Source organism: Calypte anna, chromosome Z, assembly GCF_003957555.1.
Source record: "Calypte anna isolate BGI_N300 chromosome Z, bCalAnn1_v1.p, whole genome shotgun sequence".
Taxonomy (NCBI): domain Eukaryota; kingdom Metazoa; phylum Chordata; class Aves; order Apodiformes; family Trochilidae; genus Calypte; species Calypte anna.
The window spans coordinates 64,914,542-64,941,594 of record NC_044274.1 but is presented as its reverse complement, the minus strand read 5'-3'; the positions used below and the strand labels follow the sequence as shown (position 1 = coordinate 64,941,594).

The window sequence follows — 27,053 nt, the reverse complement described above, 5'->3', positions numbered from 1 at the left end:
CACTTGCTATACCTCCTCTCTAGCAAACTGCTCCTGCATTGACATTGCAAGCAGATTTATAAAGCTTTCCATATATCAGGTTTTGCTCCTCAGAGGGAGGCAGATAAAAATACATAACACTCATTAGCTTGCTGTACAGGGTGCCAAATCTAGACAGCAAATAAGCTCTTCAAAGACTATGTGGACAGAACATAATGGCCCTTCAAGGTTTTAATGACATCTTATGAACATGGAAAGAATTTGAATCCAAGATCAAACTGTTCATTAGCTTGGCACATTTTTTTTTTCTCCAGACTGTACATGAAAAGGAAGGTCTTGCCATAATCCAGGGATACCAAGCGAAAGGCCTCTTTTTGATACAGTTGAATTCTTCCTGCTTTCTCAGTAGGATCCATAGATCTCTCATATGTGTCTCTCCCAAAGGAAGCCAAGAAAACTATATGGCAGTTCTCTACCTCCCGGAAACAATGGGCAAGATATTTCTTTATTTACTGAAGACTCCAATACGGTTCCAGAAGTCAGAACTGCAGTATTCTGGTCTTAGCTTCACTTGCTGGAAAGCAGGCAGAGTTACAGACACATTTACCTCTGTTGTTAAATAGTTTTGACTTGAGGCAATATTAAAGCAATCACCATGTTTTGGTCTTGCATAAGATTCTTGTCTTTCCTGAAAGGAGTCAGCAGCCAAACCTAAAGCTAGGCTGTGATGACTATTTGGAAGTATTTTTGTATCCTAGTTCTATTCACTACACCTATTTGTGTATTCCCCTCCCATGTTATGATTAAAATTTGTAAAAAGATCTTCAACTAGAAAGAGAATGGCAGAGAGGGAAAGGGAATAAAACTCATACAAGTGCACTTACTTACTTTTTCCTTGGGAGGAACAACTACATAAGGTTTTACCCCCTCCCTCTTTAGAAAGATCTGATAAATAAAATCTCTCTTAAGTCCATGTCAGTCTATCTCAAGAGCACAAAGGTATGTCATGAAGAACACCTGAGACCTTCAACCATCACAGCTAAGACCAATTAAGTTCTAGTACAAGTTTCACCCACCTTTTTCATGTCACTAGCCTCTTGGTGTAAGAGAACTGATGTTAGCAGGAGGAAAACAGTGTACAAAACAGTCAAGAGAAACAGGTATGAATCACCATCCCCATCATTTTTGGGATTCCCATAGCATTCTTTAAATGTGTTCATCCAGAAGACAAGCTGGGGAGTGCTACCTGGCCCTTACTAGGAAAACCATGAAAGTAGGGATACAAGGACTAAGTGAACTCAGAGCTTCTTTCTCAGCTTTCATGCAAGCCATTCTTTTGGGTCAATGTTTTGGATCCTTCCTCAGTCACTAGCACCTGCGGACAAAGACAGCAGTAGATCATGCATGCTGCAAAATTTCTCTTTCTTGCTGTTACAATGAAGGACCTTTCTAAACAATAAAATAACAACACAACACTAAGACCATGGTCAGGTAACACTTTTCCCTACAGCAGTGTCCAGTCACAGCCACAAGAGCACATTACAGCACTAGTAACTACACTGACCTCTTCCACCTAGTGATTCTGATTTCCACAGCAAGGAAAGTCAATAGAACTCATTCTAGGACCTATGTTTATCCAAACCTCTGAAGTTCCAGTAGCATTCTTCAGTGGATACAAAAAAACCCAAAAAACCTGCAGCAGTCCCTGCTTCACCATCCAGAGCCACCAGAGATACTTTCAGCTCTTCATGGGTCTCAGACCCCTCTCTAACACAACGCTGCAAGGGAGGTGGTGGGAAGGTATGGCCTTACACTGACAGCAGGAGTAAGGTCTGCTTAAAACCTTGACCTATAACCTGGAAGTGTGAGTATCAACACTCATACACATCACTGCCTAGGAATTGCTCCTGTGCATCTTCTTTTGTCATGTTTAATCATTGCTTTCAGCTACAAGGGTGTGTTTTGATATGAGCTTGGCATCAAAGAGGCTTTGTTTGTACAGCATTAGTGTTGTTAGTCTTCCAAACTGTCTTTTTAAAATAATGGTAGTGCAATAGGTGCTGACCCCAGAGGTTAGCCAGGCATTTATAAGAATAATTAACCTGAAGAGGTGAGGCTTTCATGGTCATTGATAAGAACAAATTAAGCACTGTTTCACAATGGTATTGTAATAAATATGACACAGAGTTACATGCAACAGCAAGATCCCAAATAAGTGTGAAAAGACAGGTAGATAGATATGAAACATCAGAAGTACAGGATGCAGGGGGGTTTTTTTAATTTTACAACAAGACACTGTTGGCTAATACATCCTATCTACATACAGTAAACACCTTACTGTTCCAGACTTCTCCTTTAAGAAGAAGAACCCTTGTACAAATATGGGTTTCCAAACAGAGGAACATTATTAGGGTGCCACTGCATAGAGATATTTTATCTTGACAGAATAATTTTTTTTGAAAGAAACTACTTTAGGCAATTTTAGCCATTTGCCTGTGGAAAGCTGCATCTCATTCCTATTCCTTCTGATCGTTAAACAGATGAAGGCTAAGTTGCTCCAAGTAAAAAGTTTCCTGTAATAATTATTAATATTTTCTAGTAGTTAAGATACAACATTTCTTGCAAGATTATTACACGTAGAGCAACAAAGAACAACTAGGCCTACATTAAATGTTCAGTAAGAAGGAACTCCTGTTTTAGAGAAATCACATTTTCTCCTGTACAGCCTGGAAGTAGAACTTTGGAGTAAACATTTTGAAAAAAATTACCTGTGGTCTATAAAGGCTTCCTTATCTTGAAGGAAAATATTCTCTCCTGAATATAAAGCCTCTTAAGTAGGTCAGAGGAATACTGATATTCTCAGACAAGTGGATTGAGTGTATAACTAGTGAAGTTAGTGAACACTTTTTGATTTAGGTAACTACAAGTGTCCAAAATAGATGTCAGCATCACCTAGGAGCTGGTGATAATGCAACTGAGCTAGTTAAGAGAAATCAGCATACCAAATCTGACTGCACTGAACTTTTCAGATCACTTTTCCTAGTAGTGTAATTAGATTGCATTAATGACTGAACTACAATGCATGTTAAAAAAATCTCTTTTGTATCTCTTTTGTTGGGTAGCAGCAGTCTTAGGCTGCTTAGTTTTAGCAAGAGCTGTACAGCCTTCTATACCAACAACTGCATCGAAGCTCATTTACAGTTTTGGACCAAGATGATGATTTAGGTAGGTGACTAACAGAGGAATTGTGGTAAAAGCTTCCAGCAACAAGCTTAAAACATTTCAGAACAGGATAGACAAATTGTGAGATGACTAACTGAATTAACAAAAAGGCACATTCCCCTCCAGGGGAGGTAACTCAAACCAGATGGGTGTCAGATTACTTAATATGAACAAACTTTCAAGTTAATGAAAGAAACTGGCCTTGCAAGTTTGCAAACAGTTCTATTTAAGAGTCAGAGCCAAGCATCTACATTGACATGCTGAAAGTTTTGTATAGTTTTATATACTGAAGAAGTAGCCATTCTGCTAAGGGAAGTTACACCTTCAGCACATTCACACTGTACTGAAAGACACTTAAGTTCCTGTCCTTAAGATAAGGAATTAAAATGCAAGACACAGGTGTCCAAAACATGTCCTAAAAAAACCAAACCTCCCCAAAGAAAAATGTACTAAAAAAGGAGAATGTTACTGCATACCTTTGTTGTAACCCTGTATGTGATATATGTTTCCATTGTGCACACATGCTTTTTGGGATCATCAACTGTGACAAAGAGGTCTCTAGTTTCCCCATCCAAATCATCATCCAGCTGCAGTCGGTTGAGGAGAGATGAGGAAGAGGCTGGGCTAGAAGTGTCCACAGGTGTGCCACTGGGTAGACTGAGATCCTAGATTGGAGAGATAAAAGCAGCAAGCTCATAGTAAGTGAACAGATTCATTGTAAAGCACCTTATTCTCAAAGACACCACTGACAAGTTTCATTTATACATTACAAGGGCTATTTATTCCACCATCTCCAAGGACCATCCATTCCAGGTCACCTGGGCAATCCCATAGAGTCTGGGCTTTAAGCATTAGGCTGCTTACTATTCCACAAGTTTAAGAAAAAGCACATTACCACCACACCTCTCCTTAGTACAGTACAACCTGGTTTCTATGCATGAAGAAGCCTAAGTATTGCTGAACAAAGTCAGACTGAAAACAAAACAGCTAGGCAAACGAAGAGACCTACAAGCTTCAGGCAAACTGGCAACAGTTCAGATGACTGGAATGCAGCCAGCCTTTACCTCTGGAGACTTCTGCTGCAGCCTCTACTACTCAAACTAGTATGAGAGGCTTCCCATCCAGTCCATTACCATCCAAATCTGCTGACAGCAGAGACTGAACTGTCATCACTACACTACAGGACAGTCATACACTCCAGCACCAGTATTGTGCATATCACCTTTCTGGACTCCTAAGGCAAATGAAATCACTGTTTTTTTGCTCAGAGAGGTCCTTGTTCCCTCTATTCGCCCAACTTCAAGAGTATCATCCACTGCCTAGGGAAGACCAAGTCTGCAATTCCTTTAAACTCACTCATCAGTAGGGGAAACAAAAACAAAACCAACCAAACAAACAAAACCAAAACAAAACCAAAAAGGAGGCAAAAAACTTCACCAAAATCCAAAACAAAACAAACTTTCTGTTTGGTACATTTTTGTTTGGTTCATCTTTGAGTTTCGCACTTTGGTACAGACCAATTACTCCATACAGCTAGTGTTTACCCCACTTTCAGTAAAAATCACAACTTCATCTGCTCCCTGCTCTGGTTTTGTAGCAGAGGGAGTTGACAGCATGTGACAAGTTGTACAGTCCACAGGAACATCTGCCAACAGTACTATAAAGTCCCAAAGATCCACGGCTCTTCTTTAAACAGAAGAGATTTTCTTCGTTCAACTATTACCATAAGAACAAATTTATCCAGTGCTTCCCTTGTAAGGCCAAAGGTTCCTCTGTTTGCTAGACACAGAAACATCACTAGAGCTAAGTCATCCATTAAACAGAAGTGTTTTAGTTTTAGAAATACAGCTTAGCCCCAACTTCACACATTCTTTAAGTGGTTAAATGAAACGTGTAATCTTAGCAAAGCAATCCTGTTTGGGTAAGATCCTCCTTGTCCACCAGTATTCCTTATGCAATTGTGGTTTATGTTCCAGCCAGACAAGGGCAGTCCCTGTTTTCAAAAGAAGTCCTCCTTTGTTCAATGGTTCAGAATTACAGATGAGAGCTTCAAATTAAAGCTACTCTAAGGTCTGCCTTTGACAGTGACTAAGCACAGGGCCGAGTTCCTACTAGTTTTTTTTCACAAAGCCACCATGGAAATGCTGGGATTCTGTGGACAGCCCTCTGCCTGTTACAGTCTTACAGAATGGTGGTAGTACTGCTCATCACCTTGAGGTAAGGACTGCCTTATCAAGTAGGGAGAAAAATGCTTTCAGCCCAGACATTCTGAGAAAGGGGTGAACTAAACAATTGCCTACTAACAGATTTGATGTATTCTCCCAGCTAATGCTCAGAAGTGGTTGCCAACAGATTTGAGATTTAATTGGCAAGTAAGCAAGATCTGGGAGGTAGGCAGTCAAATGCTCTCTTAAGAGGGCAACAGAACAGGGTGAGCATGGCAGAGCTTGCCAGCTCTCACACAAGGCAGACAGCTCCAACTGCAGAAGCATGTGACTCAGACTCAACCTAGCAGGAAGAAGCTATCCCACAGTAACACGGCAGATAAGGAGTTCTGTTGGAGTTACACAAACAAAACAAGCGGAAGACAGGATAAGATTAGCAACAGGAGAAGGTTTCAGAAAATCTGCAATTCAGCTAGACAGGAGAATTTGGCTGCGCAAAGTGAAGAGAAAAATGAAACCTGGGACACCGCAGTAGCTGCAGACTAGGCTCCTTCTGTTCCAAAAGGAAAGACAACTCCTCATTGCTCATGTGCAATAAGCATTAGTATAAGCAAATTTGTGCCAGAACCACAGCCAGTCAAATTATAAGCTTCCAGTATGGAACTGAATTAACTTGCGGAAGCAGCTTAAGCCATACTGCATAGGAGATCTCAAACAGTTCTAGCACAAACCTGCCAAAAGAAAGCTTCAAGTATGATGGAATCTGCTTAAAATATGAAAACTCTACATCAAGGTGTCAAAACAATTAGAGGAAGGACCAACAATGAAATTTACAGCCAGCTGCATGATGTTAGTGACTTCCCTCATCAGTTCTGTTGGAATATGACATGATCTTTTTAAGTAGTGCAGAGGTTTGTGAAGGCTGGAATACACTTCAATTTGCTTAAGTGTGTTCTTGTAGTCATGGGTCCTGTGGAATGTCTCAACTCTTAAAATAAAGGCTGTGATAGTTTTGTCTGACCTCAACCTTAGATGAAACACCCCAGATCTACATCAAGTAAAGCTTCTAGACCAGCTCCAATTAGAAGCTGCAAGGCTGCTGGCAGCAGTGAGGGAAAGGACAGAGGTTGTGCACCTTTACAGTACTACTGTGCAGCAGTCACAGCTGGCATTGTGCCTTACTACTCGGCTACTTTTCAGTGTCTGAAGGCCAAGAGAGAAGCTGATTTTATCCTTTTCAATAGGTGGTGCCTCCTAACTAACTGTACAAGGAACAATCTTGACAACTGCTGAACAGTAGGCAGGATCAAAGTCTTACACTCTTGCTAGGAAGAGGTGTCACAGCAGATTACAAGCTGTAATCCTTTCAGCAGAGCACCTCGTCATCATGTTAATAGGCACTGGCTTTTTTCCATGGGACTTGGAGAGGTTTCTGCAGGTGGGGAAGCAAGACTACATCATCTATCCTCGTCTGCTTTTACCATGGAAAGAGGTGTACATCCTGCAGAGCCTGGAAGGAAAGATCTGCAGCCATCTGCCTTTCTACCTTTGGCAGTTATACCAACAAGCACCTGAAACATTGACTACAATTAATTGGTTTACGTAAGAGTCAGACTTCAGTGCCAGGAACTCATGAACCAGCTCCATTCACCTTTAGTGCACCACGTAGCAGCTCAACATTGGTTTAAGTACCTGTCTATATTATCAGAGACTGGAGGAGTCCAAGTCCCAGCCAGCACCTCCTGCTGGCAAAGCTTTCACACAGAAAAAAACCATTTTTTCCACAGCACCTGTAGCTCACGTAGAACCAAGCCTGGCTCAAATCTGAACAGTCCCACAATGGGGAGACAGGAAAGGTGGAATAAAGGACAGATTTGGGCAAGATATTCTTTGAGTCTTAGTGAATCCATTAAGATTTTCTCAAGTTTCAAAACGTTTTCTGAAGAGCAAAGATCTTCAGCTTCATTCTTCACCTCCTCAGGCCAGTGTCACAGCTTTGTCACCTGTTGAAGCTGAACAAGTAAAGGTCGAGGAAGGCTGGTTCACAACCAAAGCAGAAACCACTTAGACCTTCACCTTCATCACCAGCTGGTTAACTGCCAGGCTTTTGTGCAGTTGTTCAACACCTACAAGCAGACTCTATATGCATTCCTATGGCTTTGTACACAAATTTATGAATACATGGGATCTGATGACTCTAGCAGCACAGCAGCACAAGTTTGGTATCATGCAGTGCTGGGTAAGCAGGATCTAACTGCCTGTGTTGGAAATTCATAATCCCTGCCAATTATGCAGGCTGCTATCTGGTAAAGAAGCAGCTTCACATTCTTTTGTCCTATTATGCAGTCCAAACACCTTAAATAGTTATCCTATTCAGAAACAGATATAAATCTATCAAAAAATTAACTTGTTCCAAGTTTAAAATTCAGCTTAATTTTATAAACTTAGAAGTATGCATGCAAGATGCAAAATGAGTTGGGAAGTTGCCAGAGGATGTCATCTTCTCCCTCCTTCACTCTCCCAGGAGACTTTCCAAGACTCTAGATTTACAGAGCAGCTTGGATCTACTTAAAGTAAAACCTCAGATGCTATTCATCTTCTGCATGGCAGCCTCCTCTAATGGAGTAGTACACATCAGAGAAGGTATCCAGGATTCAACCCCCGAAGGGTAAAAAGAAGGGTCTAAAATTTTGTAGGTACTGGCTTACTGTTAAATGAAGATCAGCTCCTGACACATTGAGTGCAGGTAGCCAATACTGCAGCTTGTACAAATTGAATGTTAGTTTTCACTTGCCCTAAGATAAACAAATTAGACTGTTTTGCTATCTAAGCAGCAGTCCATTGAAGGAAATATGAGAGCTGATCCCCCAGTCTTCCAAGCACAGATAAGCCCATCTCTGGAAAGGGTCAGCCTGAAGCCACCTGATGTTCTCGTTCAACAAGGGTTAGATGACAGTAGAAGACATTTAGAACTGCTGAACAGTTCTAAGCTGTTCAGTCTAGAACTGACATTTAGAACATTTAGAGGAAAGTGTTGCATTTACCCCCAGATATCCATGCCTAACTTGGAGACTTTACAGATAGCCTGCATCACTCTTTCAGGCTTCTGAAATCCAGAGTGCTGTGCCTTTCTCCTTGTGTTTCAATGCATTCTGTTGCTTTTTGCCACCTGCTTCCCAGAGAGACACAACCACAGCTACAGTCACACTGAAGGGACAACAATTCCACACAGTGACCTGGAACAACCTAAACTAAACAGACCTTTGGACCTTGAATACTCAACAAGCCATAGCAGAACTTCTGTTGGTGACTAACATGGTTTAGATGTAAATTCTCCAAAGTATTATTAAAAGCTTGAATTAATTTGACTTTCAGAGTCATGTTCACAGAACTACTTGTCTTAGCCTAGCAGCTTTTGAAAGCTGAAATTTTTGTTTCTGGAATTCTCTGCAACTGGCCTGTTAAGGTCAGCTCGTGCAGAAAGCACCTTTCCAGCCCCCAGTCCATATGGATTTTTTCACCTGTCACTGTCAGCACAGCATCTTATTAGAAGATCTCACAGAGCATCTGTATGGTGAAATCCCAAGTATGCACAAGATTATGATTCATTGCCAGCTGTGGACAAATCCCTTAACTTCTATTCAGATGCAGAGCAAGGGGAAAAAAGGTATTTGCTTCCTCTGAACACATGTTCAGTTTCGTTCTCTAACAGGAAGCGACATCAAACTTTTTTTTCTACAGGTCACCTCTGTTTCTTCACATGTATTCTCTGGAATTCATCTTTGGGGAGCTACTTTAAGGCAAGAGTGACCAAACTGATGATCCAAACTGCAGAAAAGGAAGAATGCACACTAGGGAGGATAAGAAGGCAGTAATGCTCTATAACGCTGAAAAAACAAACAAAACCCACACAGTTAAATTCCCAAAACCCTATTAATTCCCAGATGGAAGTACTGTGTCTCTACATAGATCCACAAAGAACAAAATGGTAAACAGTAGTCTGACAAGAACTGCAACATTCAACTTTTAAGGCTAGATCTACCCTTCTAGAAAAGGGTAAGCAGTTTCATGTGCACCAGCTCCTGACATCCTTTTCCCACAACAGGAGGGAGAGCACAGTATGTGTGGCAACAAGATTAAAGGTCAGCATTTTCCCTTATATTAATCATCCAGAATCAGACTCCAAGGTTGAGGATATTTTAAGAGTAATACAGACTAAGTGCAAATCAGAAGCAATTCTCTGCTTGCTCTTACCTGGAAATGTGTCAGCAGAGGAAAGACAGAGATGGGTGCTGGAGACACAAGCCCGTTTTTTTACTATCCCTAAAGGATATATTGTGCAGCAGGTGTGCAGGCCCTCCAGTGCTAGGTAGAAGGCCCCTAACTCTCATGAGGCATGTGTACCTGGTCCAAGATTCCCCTCTGCAGTTTCAACAGCCCCACTGGTATTTTGTTCATCTAACCAAACAACCACGAGATAAAGGCTGGACCAATTTGCTCTTGGGTTATTTTAAACAGGTGTGAAAGTGCAGTGTGCTGCTGCCAAGCCATGAATCTGATGACTCTGTTCTGGAGTTCATCACTCAAATGTCTTTTTCTGCTCTGTAGATCAGAGTTGTCTGTAGACAGACCCTCAGTGTCCCTGAAAAAAGTAAGAATTTTAGATGCAGAAGCTGATTGGAACAGTATGCAGTTTGGTACCACTCAAGAGCTGAGAGCATGCTTCCTTGTAAAGATATCATACTTGGAATAATGTCTCCTTGCACTTGTGCACTTGAGCAGCGAAACACTGGAACAAGCTTCACAGAGAGACTACATGATTGACACAAGCATTTTCAAAGATTCCTCACAGGGGTCGTGGGATGCCAACCTCCTCACCAGGAGAAGTAGCCAAATTTTATAGAATAGATCATTTTACTTTGTGGATTGTTTTCCCATAAGTCATCACAGTTAAGCTAACCAAAGTATGAATGTGGGCATGAAAGCGTTTCCCGCTAACATCTTCAGCAAGAGCAAGAAGTCATCTTCTACCTCTGGCTGCTGAAGTCTTTGGGGACTCCGTTACAATACACCTCACTTTCAGCCTTCCTGTGCACAGGAGAGAAGATGAGTGGCACAAGGAGGTGTCAAAGTACAACATCAAACAAATCTGTATATACAGTCTGGGTATCTGTCTGTCTTCTCACTGAGTCCTTACGAGAGTGGTCCCTCTTCCTAGCCTCATAGGGGAAGCCTGTAAGGGGAAGTGTGCAGAACGACATGAAAGCTAAATGAGTGGCACCTGACAGATGTTTCACAGCAGTTAAGTCAAGTTACTCATTAGAAGCAAATTAGACACCAAGAATAAATTCTTTAATTTTAGAGTGGTGAGACACTGGAACAAGTTGCCCAAGGAAGTTCTGGCTGCTTTCTCCCTGGAAGTGTTGAAGGCCAGGTTGGATGGGGCCTTGAGCAACCTGGTCTAGTGGAAGGTGTCCCTGCCCACACTGGGGGCTGGAACTAGATAATATTTATGGCCCCTTTCAGCCCAAACCATTCTATGATTCTATGATTTTAGGTCCTTCAATATTAACAGTAAACCACGTTACTCTGCTACTTCGTGCACAAAAGGTTAAAAGGCTTTGAGGGCCATACATCTGGTAGACTAAGTGGGTTGTTATTTGAAGGAGACATTAAATAGGCAAAAGGTAAAGGGAGAGGTGATACTTTTGTCCTATTAACTCTCACTCACATATACTTGCCCATATCCTTTGAACAGGAAGGGAAGCACCAAGGAGTAACTGGATACGTGCCACATCTTGCAGCTCTCTTACTGCAGATACATATTTTACATGTAAAGAGGTATTTTAACACATCCTCAGGATGAATTTCTCTTGAAAGAAACAGTCCCAGATCCAAAGTTAGCTTCTACATCTGTTTACAAAGCACTACAGTCCTGCAGAAAACTTTATCATCCTAAGCAAAAAGACAATCTGGCAACTGTTCAGCAAGATTAAGTTTTGTTTAAGCTGTAGAAAATCAAAGAAATGTGTTTGTGACCCAAAGGAAAGTAATGGACTTTAACATTTGGGCAGACTTTTATTTGCATTATTTAGCACAGCTGAAGGTTCTACAGTTCTCAGTAGAAGGCAGCAGGCACCAACACCACTATCTTCAAAAATCAAAGATGTCTGCAAAAGGCAGAAGCCAGGCATTTTCAGAAACACTCAGGAAAACACAGACCTTTTGAGTCACATCTCCAGTTATTCTCCTCAGGACCCATTAAGTTCCACATCTATCTGCAAGGAGGTTAGTTCAGGAATATTTTTTGTTACATGAATTATTATCAAGGGTTCTGCACAGAACATCATAATCAAATGTGCTAAAGAGTTGATGAAACCTTGTTAACAAACAAGCCTAACTCCTCAGTGCATTATTTAAAGCTCCATTTTCAGAATGTGAGCTCTGACCTTCTTAACAGAAAAGCAGAAGCCACAATTCAACCATGGGTAGGAAAAGATGAATTCAGCATATGACTAGCAGTCATTCCTAAGCCAAGAAGCCAGATTTGTATCTGACTGAAGATGAAACAGTTTCTTAAGCTTGTCCGAACTAAACTGCTTTGTTCTGGAGACAGATTGCTTTGCATTAGGGCTCTGCAGACACATTGTGCAGCAGTTTTCTCCTGCTCAAGAGGAACGTTTAGCTGCATCAACAGTTACCGGGGTACCCAGTGTCACCAAAGTATTAACTAGGCTGAGATGTTTTTGAGAGCAAACAGGATTGGGGAGAAACAGAAAGAAAAAAGAAGAAGGAAAGATATGACGGGGCTGGAAAGAACTGTAGCATCCTGGTGAATACTTGTTTAAACAAATGAGAATACACTTCATGTTGTATTACAGCGTGGGCTTCCTCACAATCACTGTTTCAGATAAGCTGCATTAGCATTCCCCACACAAGACCAGTGGAGGTTTCATGAGAGCAAGTCAGACTGATAAGACATTACTGTGTAAGTAAAGGAGGCAGAGATAACCAAAGGGGAGAACTCATGTTTTCATCCCAAAACCTAGAAAAGCTGGAGGAGTGTGCTCTTGGAGGTCTCAGAATTAGTTTACACAGGTGTAATTTAAGGGAAACAAGGTAAACAAGACATTTTCCAGTAGAAAAACATTTGTTCACACAGTAAACAAAGTGCATATCTTTTGAAAGAAAAAAAAAGCCCAAAAAAAGCCCCCAAAAAAGCCCCCCAAAAAACAAAAAAAGCCCGCAAAAAAAAGCAAAAAAAAGCAAAAAAAAGCAAAAAAAGCAAAAAAAAGCAAAAAAAAGCAAAAAAAAGCAAAAAAAAGCAAAAAAAAGCAAAAAAAAAGCAAAAAAAAGCAAAAAAAAAAACCCCATATACAACTGAAAACCCAACACTGTATGACAACTTCACTCCCTGCTTTAAGGTGAGAAAATGAGGAAAAGCATCCATGTAGTATTTCCTCACAGTATGAAAACTACAGAGACTGGCAGGGGGAAGAAACAAGGCAAGAAACCTACAGAGTAATTCATCTATAGGAACACCCTTCACTTTTATGGCACAGGCTCCTGCCAGCCTCTGTGGCACGTACAGGTGTTTGGCACACATGGCTTCAAGAGAGGAAACTGATCCAGCACACGGAAAGTCAGCACACAAGCCCTTAAGAGATCAAACTCATAGCAAGCAATAAATGTTAAGATTTTCCAGGGATTTTCTTGGTGACAATCCAAAATGCAGCTTCCCCTTGTCAGTGTCCAATCTGCCTTATATAAAGATACCAGTTTTACCCAAAAAAGCTGGGTTTGAGTATTGTCTAGGGTGGCTCATCACTGACCATCCCCACACCAGCATTTTCACCACTGAGCTGGCTGAAATCAGCTATTGCCAACACCATCTCCTGCAGAGGTGGAAGAGGCCCCTCTGCCCTTGAGCAACACAGCACATTCCTCTCAAGGACCTCATCATGTCATTCCAGCTAGTTGGAAAAGTGAATCCAACTCTGCATAGACTTCAAAACAGGTGGTCTTTATAGCCCTTTATGCCCCTTCAGAAGGATACATCAAGTTTCATTCAATCAGTGTATGAGGACAGGGCACTGAGCCAGTGTAGACACAGATGTGACAGAAAGAAGCTTCTTCTTCTCCTTGCTTGAATTTTGGCTTTGACAGGCTACTAGTTACTCTCATCAGATAAGCTGTATTAGGGTGGTTCAAAATACCTCTTTTTTTTTCTTTTTCCAGATTAGAATTCAGACTCAGAAAAAGAAACAGGATTAAGGCATGTACTTCAGTGCTGTGAGCTATCCCATCACTAACATACATCACTACATACAGACCATTGCAACTGTTCTCCAAAACAGGCAGAGAGGTTATCACCCTCACAGCAGGGTCTGCATTCCTTAATTTCAGGGTATGGTCTAAAAGCAAGTCAAGTCAGTTGCTATTTACATTTTGTTCATTTTCCTGTAGAGTTGAAATCTACACAAATGTTGTCTTTCCTCCCACACACTACTGTTGCTGTAGTCAAGACACATCAAATGACAAAGCTGAGTCCAGCAGAAGCCCATCTTCAGCTGTTAAAGACATCACCACTTTCACCTCCAGAGTAACTTCTACTGCTTATTGCTTCAAAGAAGCAGCCACTTAACAGTGGCTCTAAGACAGTGATGTTCTCCAAAGAAATGAATGCTTTGAGGACCACTCTAAATGCAGCTCTTTCCTTGCCTGTTGTCTGCTAACCCATATCACCTACATGATAACTCAGAGACCTCATGATTTCTGTCAAACACCTGGTTAAGAATCATCAGTTTTGGCTTTATAATATCAAGGACAGCCAAAGGCAACACACCTCCTTCTACTCCTACCGAACAATCCCCATTTTTAAATACAGCATATCTCTTAAATTCACCTGTCAATAAACATTCAAGTTGGGACTGGCTAGCTCATTAAGAAATATGTTGCAGCCCACTAGATTTGGTTTTGGTTCTCAGTAATTATTGCAGTATTGCCAGCAGCCACTTTGTTGTCAATTATTTGCCTTAGTAACTAGAGGAAACACGCATTCCCCCCAGTTTTCAAACCTCAGGGTTGCAGCTGTCACCATCTCCAAGGCAGAGGTGGGAGCTTTCTGCTCCATTTCACTGGGGCATTGGAGCCTGGAGTCCCACCTGTAACCCAGACTTGGCACCCAAATCAGCCACAGCCTGAGGAGTCAGCACAGCAGTGTTTGAGGTCTTGCTCAAGGCCATCAGAGAACAAACCTCAGTCAAGTTAATCCTGAGACATGTAACAGATCAAATGCCATTTTTAATTGTTGTACTGTTTTCTGCAGAGTGAAAATGCATGCCAGTTACAATCTCAATGAGGAAGTTTAGCTGTTGACAAGTTTTCAAGTAGCAGCACTGAGTTAAAACTCCCTGCATGGTATGAGTGCCTGTCTTGTCTCCTGACCTACTTCACAGAAACCAGCCTCTCCATCAGATGAGGAATCAACTGGTCAGTGTGACAGCCAGACCCTCTGAGATACCACTAGAGTAGTTCCCAGTGCTAGAAGACCAGAAAATGATTTTCAGGTTAATCTAGGTACTGACATCTCCCAGATCAGTGTGTCAATAAGAAAGCCTCTGACACTACTCACTGCCTCTCCCATCATTAATTACAGACATGCTAATTACAGAGACACACTGCCTGAGGCTAATTACAAACCCCTGAGACACATACAGGAGAATGATATGCCCACACAGCTGCAAAAGCAGAGCTGCTTAATCCACCTGGTTATTCCCTTCTCCAGCTGAGACATTAACCAGTAAGTCAGGCAGCTTTGAGGAATTCCAGCACAGGCAGCCCAGAGGATTCTTTCCAACCACCAAGCATAAATTTTTCCACCATGGCTGACAAGTTATTGCCAAGACTCTCCCTTCTGAAACCCAGATGCAGAACACAGTTCCTCTACATACATTTTGACTATCTGTTTTCAATGCTCTGTCTCATTAATTATGAAGCAATCCTGCTGAAAAGATTATGAAAGCTGTGCAACACAAAACTCAACCTCAAAGTACACCCCTCCTTCAACTGAAATGAAATAAGAACAAAGTAATAATAGCTATACAAAAGAAGCTATGTGCAGTTTTATCAGATGGAAATATTTAAAAAGTAACAGTACTAAAGACACGTAGCTTGGGACAAACACTTGCATTAACCTAAGTGCTAGTTGTCCCTCATCTTGTCTGGGAGGTTGGTTCAGCAATTTAATACACATCTGTTAGGCGACATAACCTCCCTATTCAGGGCAGTGAATAGGGGAGAGAAAACAGCTTCATAAATAGGTGAATTCTGAAACAGTTAACAGACTGGTCAACCAGATTAGCAATCCTACCATGCTAGGAGGAAAACAACATCCCTGAGTCCTTTAAGCACTTCTTCTGCAGGCAAGGACAGGGATTTACTGAATAAGTCTTACATTGGCATGTACTTATGGATAACTTGAATCATAATAATATCTGTTGGAAGCACAATGCAGGAGACATGACATTAACCTTGGGTTTCATCACTGACAATGCAAATGCAACAGTGACAACTGCCTGACACAGGTGACTGATAATGTGATGAGAGGAAATGCTTTGCTGAACAATGGAAGAAATTGTCAAGAGATGTGAAGGTAGGGACTGCCTCAGTCACAGCAGTCATGAGCTGCAGGAGTGCAAAGAGCAGGATCACAACTACAGACTGCCAGGGAGGAGGCCTCAGTGATTTCAGAGGTCTGCTAGGAAGGTCTCCAGGACAGCTAGTTCATTTTCCAGGAACACCTCTCCAGCCCCAAAACTGGCCAATCTCACTGAGCAGGAAATCAATCAAAGGTGACTGGAGATCTTGCATGCATGAACACTGAGCTCCTGCATAAACTCAAATACAAAAAGGAAGCACAAAAAAAGGCAGCAGTGGGCAAAGTAGACCTAGGAGGAACACAGGGACACTGTGTGAGCATGCAAGTATAGGTTTAGTGGGATGGAAACAATTCTGGCAAAGGCTAAGAACAGGAAAAGACGACAAAGAACAAAGAAAAAGCAGCCCTGATGGGGCAGAGGATCTGATGACAATGGACACAGCTAATGCCAGTGATTTCTTTGCCTCAGAATTTACTGAGGTGACCAGCCTTCAGCAATCCCAAGCCCCTGAGCCCAGTGGTCAAGTCTGGAACAAGGCAAACTCACCATCACTGAGGAAAGGCCAGGTTAGGGAACATTTCAACAAACATGGGAACACACCCATGGTCTGAACAGACCCACAAGTGCTGAGGGAGCTGGATGCTGCCACTGTAAAGCCACTTTCAATTCTCTTATCCTTACTATGGTGATGAGGGGAGGTTCCTAAGGACTGGAAAAAAACCAACTGTCACTCCTATTTTCCAAAAGGCAGATACAGGGAACTACAGCCCAGTCAGCCTCACCTCAATCCCTGGGAAGGTGATTGAGCAAATACTGGAAACCTTTTCCAAACACATGAAGGGTATGTGTCATAGTTTGTGTCCAAGGAACCAAAGCAGGAAGGCTTTCAGCAGAATAGGGGCACAACACAGAGGGCTCCATTCCCTTCCATTCCCTGTTGAGCTCAGCACACCGCAGCCCCTCCTCTCCTGCTCCCGCTCTGTGCTTCACTGCTGTTCCCCTGCGCTCCTTGGCCATCAGCTGCCACCTGCCCTTCAGAATCCACATCAATCGGTGCTGGGAAGAGCCCCCTGGAGGGGCCCTCAGGCACCTATTTGTGCCAGCTTCCACATCAGGTTGCATATATATTTGTGTACATTTGTATTTTTATTCTTTATCCCATGTTACCGCTTTTTCCGCTCTTCTAATAACTTTGTTTCATATTTTGTTAATTTCGAACTTTACGCCTCTCCTCCATATTCCCCTTGTATCTTCCCTTTGGGAGGATGGAGGGAGGGGAAGGCAATAGAGAATAATTCTGTCCTGTTTTTCGGTCCACCCAAACTGCTAAGCTGTGACAACATGGCAATGAGAGGTCAGCATGGACTTAAGGGAAGACATGCTTACCCAATCCAACACCTGCTATAAAGATGTGACTGGCCTAGTGTAAAAGAGAGCTTTAATGTGGGTCATCTCAACTTCAGAAGGGCTTCCAACACTGTCTCCCATAACATCTTCCTAGACAATCTGATGATGCACAAGCTAGGAAGGAACACAGTGAAGTGGGACAAAAGCTGGCTGAACTGCTGGGCTCCAAGTGTTGTGATCCTACAAATTCCAAATGGAGGGCACTCAGTAACAGAGCACACCGTCAGACAGCAATTGGGCCGCTACTGTTAAACACCTTTGCTGATGACCTAAATGATGAGACAGGGTACATCCCCAGAAAGTGGTACAGAACTGTGTGATGTGCCTGACACATCAGGTGGGTGTGCTATCATTCAGAGACCCCAACAGGTTGAAGAAGTGAGCTGACAAGTACCTCATTAAATTCAAAGGAAGCACCTAGCAAGAATAACACCACACAGCAGTATGCACTGAGGGCTGACTGGCTGAGAAGCAGGTTGGCAGGAGGAAAAAAGCAAAACAAAACAAAAAACAAACCATACCACACACAGCAGATTCCAATGCAAAAGCTGTCTCACAGCAAAAGAGGTCTGGGAAGAATAATATTCAGTGCATCTTACCAGTAGGGTAAATAAATAACTGATGGCAGGGTGTACAGAGGCTGGTGACATACTCTCTTCAGTGGACTTCACAGAAGAAGAGACAACAGGCACAAACTGAAATATTGGAAGCAGCACTTAAACATGAGAAAGGCATTTTACTTTGTGGGTGACAGGATGCAGGAACACGTTGCCCAGACAAATACTCAACTTCACAGACTGCTTTAGCTCACTCTACTCTAAGCCCAGGGGTTGGACTACAAGATTCCTAGAGGTGACTTTCAGCTTCACCTTTGATTGTCAGCTTTTGTGTTCCTGTAGATGTGAATAGAGATCAACTCCTCCGTACTGATTTAGCTCCATGAGTTCATTATCTTCAGTTTCTCACTTCTTGTTGTCCTCAGACCCTCCCAAGACTGAGAATTTCATCTACAGCTCATTTTAAGAGCAATGCATAGTCCTGGACTAACATTCTTATTGAGTCAGAGAAGAAAAAGTTTGTAGAGACTCAGGCAAATCTATTTTAAACTTTCAGATTATCCTGCAAACTGGTTTCATCTATGGGTGGATAAAGTTAAGAGCAATAATTATAAACTAGCAACCAAAGAGGCTGGCAGGAGAGCTCCAAACTCTTGGTAATTTTTTTTGAACAGCTGCCAGGTTCCCTTCCAGAATGTGAGGGCTGTGAGCACTCCAGCAAACACACCAAGTATTTGTACTTGATCAGGTGCTAATACTGGGATAGTGTTTCACCAGGGTGGCAACTCAGAAACAGATGAGCAAGGGGTCACATGCAAGAAATAGTTCTGAGTTAGTAACCAGAAGCCTGCAGTAGAAGTGTGTTACTATCCCTCTCCATGAATTAGCAAATTCAAGCTTTGCATTCACTGCAAGCCTAGTGTTCCACAAAAGCTCTGCTTGATATATCACCCACAAAAAATGCCCTGAAGCTCACTTCAGCCGTCTGGCGTTAGTAGACCCAAAGACAAGGCACGAGTCTTACTGTATTTCTACCACCATTTGGGTACAATCAAGCAGCAGGACACCATCTGCTTCTTCCCTCTGCTCTTAACTGTCACAGTTAATAATGCTTCTTGACCTCAGTGTCAAAGTGTCTGTCCCAGTGCACAGAGCAGTTTCTCTATCGAAAGTGACAAACTAGTGGAGTCAAGTAGTCACATGCAAGCAGAACTTCCTTTTTAAAGGAATAAAAGGAGAGAAATCCACATTGACACTTCCTCATTTGTCTTACCTTCCTCTGGAGAGGATCTGCTCTGACAAGCAGATCTCCATTAGCTTGCATGCCTTCCAGAAAAGCTCTGTAAGAGAGCTGGAACTCAGTTTACAGCTAACTCTGCAACGGATCTTGCCCTGCATCATGAGGGATTGCTTCCTCCTGCATGTTTCCCTCTCACCTGATGTCAAAAGAATAAAAAAAGGGGTCAGTACTGCTAACGTTCAGCTTTGGGTGCCTCCTTATTTGGAAGCTAGCATGGGTAAACGGACAATAAGCTGGAAAAAGCTGATGGTTGTCAGGTACCACAACACGTAATGTTTTATGCAATTAGACTTGAGGGGAACAGAATGACCTTTATAGAAAGATTGTCTCGTATTTGCTGCAGAACTACTGTGAAAGCCAAGTACTTAACCTGAAATGTCTGTTTCATTTCAGATATAAGATGCTGCTCATATGCCAAGGCTTCCCAGTTACTCAAACAGTTCTCTCCTACAAGTCAGAACAAAGATGCTATTTAAGACAACTAAAGTTCTGCAGCCCACTTCATAAGGTTCAGAAAACTCAAGACTTGTTTTGCTTAGAGGGCCTAAGAAGTAGGGAAGAACACACAGAAAAGAGCACAGAAGGTTTTCACTCCCATTCCCATTATCTACTGCTTCTGTAGCACTGGCCTCTGTTCTTAAACAGCAACTCCAGGTTTACAAGACTTCAGAGTCAGACAGGGTCTAAGCTAAGAATTTATTTCCATGTTTGAATAAAAAAACATAAGGAGACATGGAGGCAGCATTCCTGTCCTCCAGGTTCCTCTGACTCAGGACGGTTGTGTTCTTACTCAGAAGCTCCAAACAAGCATGGAAAGTGTGCTGTAAAAATGCAAAGCAGTAATGGCAGAGGTTCACCCTCTCCAGGCTGTGCATTTGTGGCAGTGGAACCAGAAGCACTTCCTATGTGAGCAGACAAATCCCCTTCAGAGGATTCCAGCCTCAGGCACCTTTATTTTAGATCAGGAAGTGTTTGCTCAAAGCAGGTAATAAGAGCTCAGAAAAAGCAAGTTATCTAGTCTCTGGTAGTGGGTCAGCCTTTGCCACTATCCCTCTGCCAGAGGGACATCACTATCCATGACCAGGCCTGTACAGGGGTCCTCACAGAAGCTTTCTGACTCAGAGCCACTCTGAAGCAGGAGACTTCAACCCAAATTTTTCCTGCAGCATCAAGCTCCACCAGACTCTCCACAAAGGTCAAAAGAGCAGAGAAGCACATCTCCCATTCAGGAATTAGTCAAGAACAGTCGCAGAGCCCTTAGCTTGACACAGACTAGAACTCCCTGTTACCCAACTGTTGGAGCCATCCAACATCCTTAGCTGATTATCAAGCCAGCCTTTCAAGTGATTAATGACCCACCACCAGACACTGAAACCAAGCGACATGCCAGCCATCTAAATGGCTGTTCTGCCTATTTACCTGAACTCACACATTTGCTTTCTACACTATTGAATACAGTGTCAGCAGCTGAAGTTTACTGTTGCCTTAAAGTCAGGAACACCTGTGTGCTTGCAGTTCTTCCTGAGGTGGGCAAGAAGTCAACTTATTTTCAACTTGTTGGTGCATTAGGTATTAAGCAGAAAAAGGGACATTCCTTATGACACAGAGCTGTTGGACTCCTTCCATCAGGAGGATCAGACATTTGACTTTTTCTGTTAATTTAGCTAGATGCAAAAAGAACAATGCTACTGTCTTCCTCCTTGAAATCCTTGTACTCTGCAAGGCTCACTACACTAGTGCCATTTCCGGTTCAACCACAGAAATGCTCCTAGGTCTAAAAATTCCTCACCTCAGCCCCTTTTTGTGGTTCCAAATGCCTTCACCAGGACACCACTACAGCTGAAACACCACAGTTCTCAAAACTCAAAACAGTGAAGTAGAGAGGAGCTTGCTTGTCCTCCAAAGGCAAAAAAGCTCTTTACCACAGTTGAGAAGTTACAAAATAGTGTTTCCTCAGAACAGCGCCCCATCAGCTGCAAAGCAATGTGGATGGAGAGTGCTCACAGCAGGAGTACAGCACCACCACTGCACTCCTGGCATGAGAACAGACCTCTAAAGACAGCTGCCAACTCCTACTTGCTACAGGTTGATCAGACAGCAACCCAATTATGTGAGTAAATCCAATCTATCACAAACAAAAAAACACTGCAACTCCTATTCTCACCTTACTCACACAGTCCCTTCTCCTTGAGGGCCATGAACATTTAGACAAGTTTTGCAGATGAAGGAATATGTTCCCAAAGGAACAAGCAATGCTGACTTCCCACTAGAGCAACAGTGGGGAGATGTTCAGGGAGAGAGCTCTTTACATGGATAGGAACAAGCACTGAATCCATACAGTACAGTGCTAGGACAGCAAAAGGTGGCATACAAGAGGCCAGGCAACCTTGACTCATAGCACCAGAGTATTGGACCAGATGCTGCTGGCAGTCCCAAGACTTTGGAGATCAGCAGACCCACCCTGCTCATAAGGGATCTCCACGTTCACAGGCACAGTGGCCATAGGAAGCCATCAGCAGCTTTGTCACCTCGTATGCACACCATGCAGCCTAGATACTTCTTGCAGTTTCGAACCCATCTCAGCTCTTGCAACCCTTGCTCCCAAGAAAATCTGCCTCACCAAATTTTGCCTTACAAAATTGGCTACAGAGATACCACATCCTCACAAAAGGAGTGCTGCACTGCCACTGTTGCTTTTGCATTCAGGAACTATGACACCCAAGGTCCACACACTGGAGAGGCACTTCACGGAGCCCTTAGGATCCCGCGGACTCATGCCTGAGCCAGGGAAGGGGCAGCTGCCACAGACACTCCTGCAACAGCATCTTTTCCACGTTGCACTGCTGTGAAAAAGGGGGCAGGAGCTCAGCTCTGGAGAGAACCACCAGACAAGTTGGCAGCAAGGAAGTAACGGCAATTCCAAGCCTTCCCATGCGAGCTACAGGAATGGGACGGCGAGGGAGCTACAGCAATTCTTGAAGCGTCCAGACTCATCCGGAGAGGGTAAGACCCGCAGGAGGGTGCGACAGCTAAAATCTGGCTTCTCGCACCCGCACCAGTGAAAGCGTGAGCACCGGTGCCCCAGCCGGTCCTTGGCAGAGAGGGACACAGTGACTGCAACCCCCACACCGGCTGCCGCCTGTGCTCTCACCCGCAGCCCGGGGCTCTCGCCATCGATGTCAGCTGTACCCAGGGCGTGATCTCCCCGCTGGGAACTGGACATACGGCCGGGGAAGGGGACGTGGCGGGGAGGCACACCCAGATCCCTTCTCCTTCCTCCTCTCCATGCTCCCCTCCAGAAGTAGAGTCCCTCCCAAACGCCGCCACCGCCCCGGGCCGTACCTTATCGGCGATGCCGCGGGGCAAGAGCAGGTCGGGGCTGGGGCTGAGCGCCGGCCCCATCTCCTCACTGCTGGAGGTGGCCAGGGGATGCGGCATCTCCCGCAGCGACTTGGGTCCGGAGGAGGGAAGCGGCCTGGGGGTGCCCGCCGCGCCACCCGACATCGCGCCAGAGCCCGGGCAGCGGCCGAGAGGAGAGAGCGGAGGCCGCGCCGCCTCAGCGGGGAGCAGCGGGGCCGCAGCCAGAGCCTGCCCGCCAGCCCCGAGCTACCAAGAGGAGGACGAGAAGAAGGAGGAGGACGAACAGGCGGAGGAGGAGGAACAAGCGGAGGAGGAGGAACAGGCGGAGGAGGAGCGACAGCAGCGACAGCCCCCTCACAAGGCGCTATCGGCCCCACCTGTCCCCGCCCCGCCCGGCCTGGCCCAGTGCGCAGACGCAGAAGGCCTGTGGGCAGCACGGCCCCGCCCGTTGCCTGGAGACCAGGAGCCAATCCGCGGGCGGGCGGGGGCGGGGCCTCGGGGCGGTGCTGGGCGCGGATTGGCCTCTCAGCCCTGCCCGTCATGGGACGTTCGGTGACGCACTTCTCCGCCGACAGGGGCGGAGAGAGGCGGGGCGTCGTTGTGCGCTGCGCTGTGACAACATGCGGACAGCTCATTGGCTGAGCCCAGGCCGGGCCACGGAGATGGCGGGGGGGGCGCCGGGCTGAGGGTAGCGGCGGGAGGGGAGAGCGGAGCGGGGCCGCAGCCCTCGGGCAGGTGGGTACGGGGTGGGGGAGCATTATCCCCACCGGCCTGGGGGGGAGAGAGAGCGGAGAGAGCGGGGAGACGGGCGGGAGGGAGGGAGTGAGGCAAGGCGGGCGAGAGGCCATTCCCCCGGGGAGGGGAAGGGGAGGGGGTAGGAGGAGGCAGGGAGAGCCCATTCCCGCCGGGAGATGGGGGGACGCGAGTGGGAGAGCCCATTCCCGCGGGGAGATGGGGGGAGGTGAGTGGGAGAACCCATTCCCGCCGGGAGATGGGGGGAGGTGAGTGGGAGAGCCCATTCCCGCGGGGAGAAGCCGAGGGGGGAGAGTCCATTCCTGCGGGAAGGGAGGGAGGGGGATGTGGGCGGTCTGTATGAGTGAAATTGGAGTTTTCCTTCCGAATGCAGGTATTTTATTTTCTGCCGTGCTTGTTGTGCAGATACCGGTGAGGTTAAAAAGGTTTGGAGGGCAGCTGAGTAAACCTGGGGCTGGCAACGGAAGGATGGCAGCGAACCCTTCCGGACAAGGTGGGTTTTCAGGGTTTTCATCCCAATATTTGAGGGGGAAAACCCCGACCAACTTGTCAGCAATATCTGCCCAAGGTAGAAGGCTGGTAGAGGAGATGTGTGGAGGAAAGAAAGGAGACAGCTCAACCACTGCTTTTTTTTTTTTTCACTTTTTTAAAGAAAATGTAAAGGCTTCATATTTGTATAGAAATTAGAGATTTATAGCAAATTAGAGATAAAATGCATATTTGTGGTATGTCAGCTTCATCACTGTTGCCCTGACCTGTCCTGTGCAGGCACATGAGGCAGCTGCAAGGGAATTGTCTGTCTGGGGTGTATTTGCTGGCTGCACTATCTTATCCATCATTGCTATTATTGTATCCATCATAATTATTACTCTTACTATTACTTTTACTATCACTGAGCTGTTTATTCATTGGCTGCATTTCAAGTCTAAAACCTGGTAAGTTTGATGTTTTCTGACAGTCAAGAATTTGAACGTGTCACTTGTTTATTGCTCCAGAGCTGTCTTGGGAGGGGGTAGAATCTGACTTGAGAGAGAAATCTGTGTTTTAACATGTGTTAACATATATGACAGCACAAGGAAACGATTTCATGTTGTAAAATGAGAGAAGGAAAAATTAAACCAATTTATCAGTAGCCTTTCAGATGGGTGCAGAGCTATGGAGATCATAGTGTTCATCATAATGTCAGGTTGTGCAGATATGTTTAATTCCACTTGGTTATTGTTGGACTATAGAAACCAAGCGCATCTCTCTTAATATTTTTCTGTCACTCCCACCAGGTTTCCAGAATAAAAACAGGGTTGCAATCCTGGCAGAACTAGATAAGGAAAAGAGAAAGTTACTTATGCAAAACCAGTCTTCCACAAATCACCCTGGAGCCAGGTATTTTATTTTATTTTTTCTTAGGCGTGTTTGGACGTCACTGATTATGTCAGACAGAAAAAAAAATAACAAGTGAGCTGTACACTTACATAAACACTTACCATAGGTGCTTTCTGACCATCCTCAGTAACCAGTCAGAGAGACCCTGTGCTTTGGAAGCACATTGGTATTTAGAATTATAGATTCATGGAATGGTTTAGGTTGGAAGGGACTTTAAAAATTAGTTCCAACTCCCCTGTGTGGACAGGGACACTTCCCACTAGACCAAGTTGCTCCAAGCCCGATTCAGCTTGGCCCTGAACACTTTCAGGGAGGGGGCAACCACAACTTCTCTGACTTCTCTTCCAGCTTAAAACCATTACCCCTGTCACTCCATGCCCTTGTAAAAGTCCCTCTCCAGCTTTCCTCTAGCCCCTTCAGATACTGGAAGGCTGTTAAAAAGTCTCCCCAGAGCCTTCTCTTCTCCAGGCTGAACAACCCCAACTCTTTCAGCTTGTCTCCATAAAAAAGGAGCTCCAGCCCTCTGATCATCTTTATGGCCCTCCCCAACAGCTCCATGTCCTTCTTGTGCTGGGGGCTCCAGAACTGGACACAGTACTCCAGGTGGGGTCTCACAAAACAGAGTAGAGGGGGGAGAATCCCCTCCCTTGACCTACTGGCCACATTTCTTTTGATGCAGCCCAGGATATGGTTGGCTGCAAGTGCAAATAGTTTATAGACTCTGAGTTTTGGCTTATGGAGTTCCAGCTGACTTTAATGGGACTGCACCCCAGAGCAAAATCCACAGCAGACTTCAAGACCATGAGTCTTCTGGGTTTAGTTTAGGATATGTTGTCCAAACAGTACAGCTCTGATCACTCCGTTTTCTGCTTCTTATATTAACAAACAGTAATTCCAAACAGTTGCTAACAACTGTCAAGCCATAAGCCAAGTAACTCGTGAGCTGTGAGTGCTCTGGGATCTATGGCAGGGACATATCTCCTTTTTTGTCCTTCCTTATCACACCACCTTGTTCTTTCTTGCAGCATTGCACTTGCAAGATCCCCACTGAACAAAGATTTCCGTGACCACGCCGAGCAGCAGCACATCGCGGCACAGCAGAAAGCTGCACTGCAGGTGAGCTGGAGCCCTGGGGTGGAGTTCAGCTGGGCTCTGTGTTAGGTCCACATCCCTTCTGAGGGCAGTCATCTGCCCAGGGAGAGCCAACAGCCCCTGCCAGAGGCTGGGTTCTGTACTCATCTGTGTTTGTCACAACGTGAGTTTCTTTTGCTCTTCCAGTGAAAGGTTAAATCTGTCAAGAGCTGAGTACCAGACAGGGAGCAATCAATAACCAATTGTTGCAGAAGCTGTCAAGTTTTATCAGTGATTATTTTATCAGTGATTTTTTAATCAGTGCTGTGGGAAGTTGCACTTTTAACAAATGTTTCTTTCTTTCCAGCATGCACACGCGCATTCCTCAGGATACTTCATAACTCAAGACTCTGCCTTTGGAAATCTCATTCTTCCTGTCTTACCTCGGCTGGAGGCAGAGTGAGGAACATTGTTTTTTGGAACTGCAGGGTCTGATTCCATAGCAGGAACTGTCTGACGTTTGCATGTCTTTATTTACTTTAAAACCTAATTTTTTCCTGATGGTTGTGTTTGCCTTTTGGGAGCGTGAGCTCTAGCAATGACAAAGCTGTGATGTTGTTGAACAGCAGTTTTTATTCTGCGTTTCTGTCCCTCTGCCGGGGCAAAGGCAGAAGTCAGGCTTCCCTGGTGTGTGCCACGCATGGTGCTTGCTCTTCCCCAGTTTTGTGCTTCCTTTAAATAAACTTCCACACCAGAGTTGCCGAGAGATGCACACTGTGCCAACCTGTGTGTTCTTATTGCTGTGTGCAGATGCTAGCAGGACTTAACTGAGAAAAGTTACTTTTGCCCACCAAACCAGATGTGAATTCATCAGATGCATCATCCAGTCTGGTGTTTTCCTTTTTTTATCTTTTCACCCTTTGACTGTATGCAAGAATGCTGCTGGTGCTCTCTTTGCTATTGTACTGTCATCTGGTCTTCACTTGGCCTCTCAAGGGTCACACAGGGGTAAAGGGTCACAGAGTCAGGGGTTAAAGGGTTAGGGATGAGAAGGGAGTCAGGAGTTGCCATGAGGTAGTGGGGGGATCAGATCAGGATCAGCAAATGGGTCAGGGGTGCATGGGGCCAAGGATAAGCAGGGGGTCAAAGCCCAACAGGGGGGCCATGGGATCTGAAGTCAAAGGGTCATGGGGGAGGT

The 27,053-nt window shown here is 44.5% G+C and overlaps 2 protein-coding genes across 2 annotated transcripts in view; one reads left to right on the top strand and one right to left on the bottom strand.

Annotated features, from left to right (window-relative positions):
* The window catches only part of SNX30 (sorting nexin family member 30), a 41,900-nt gene extending 18,856 nt beyond the window's left edge, over nucleotides 1-23,044 (bottom strand). Inside the window, exons 1-2 of the mRNA XM_030467463.1 lie at nucleotides 22,634-23,044; nucleotides 3,678-3,866 (exon numbers count right to left, since the gene is read on the bottom strand). Of these exons, the coding sequence (XP_030323323.1) occupies nucleotides 3,678-3,866; nucleotides 22,634-22,795 (351 nt within the window). The 5' untranslated portion in view covers nucleotides 22,796-23,044. The remainder of the gene's footprint in view (nucleotides 1-3,677; nucleotides 3,867-22,633) is intronic.
* Nucleotides 23,045-23,304: 260 nt separating this feature from the next.
* Nucleotides 23,305-26,627, top strand: INIP (INTS3 and NABP interacting protein). Its single transcript, XM_030467359.1, has 5 exons — nucleotides 23,305-23,386; nucleotides 23,810-23,897; nucleotides 24,682-24,784; nucleotides 25,810-25,900; nucleotides 26,223-26,627. Exons 2-5 carry the CDS (start codon nucleotides 23,873-23,875, stop codon nucleotides 26,316-26,318), a joined length of 315 nt encoding a protein of 104 aa, XP_030323219.1. The 5' UTR covers nucleotides 23,305-23,386; nucleotides 23,810-23,872; the 3' UTR covers nucleotides 26,319-26,627.
* Nucleotides 26,628-27,053: the final 426 nt, after the last annotated feature.

What these genes read in the sequence shown, in the direction of transcription:
- INIP (XM_030467359.1), top strand. Translation starts at nt 23,873, where the DNA reads ATGGCAGCGAACCCTTCCGGACAAG. An exon ending in ACAAATCACCCTGGAGCCAG is followed by an intron (nt 24,785 to 25,809) that starts GTATTTTATTTT and finishes TCTTTCTTGCAG; the next exon opens with CATTGCACTTGCAAGATCCC. An exon ending in AGCAGAAAGCTGCACTGCAG is followed by an intron (nt 25,901 to 26,222) that starts GTGAGCTGGAGC and finishes CTTTCTTTCCAG; the next exon opens with CATGCACACGCGCATTCCTC.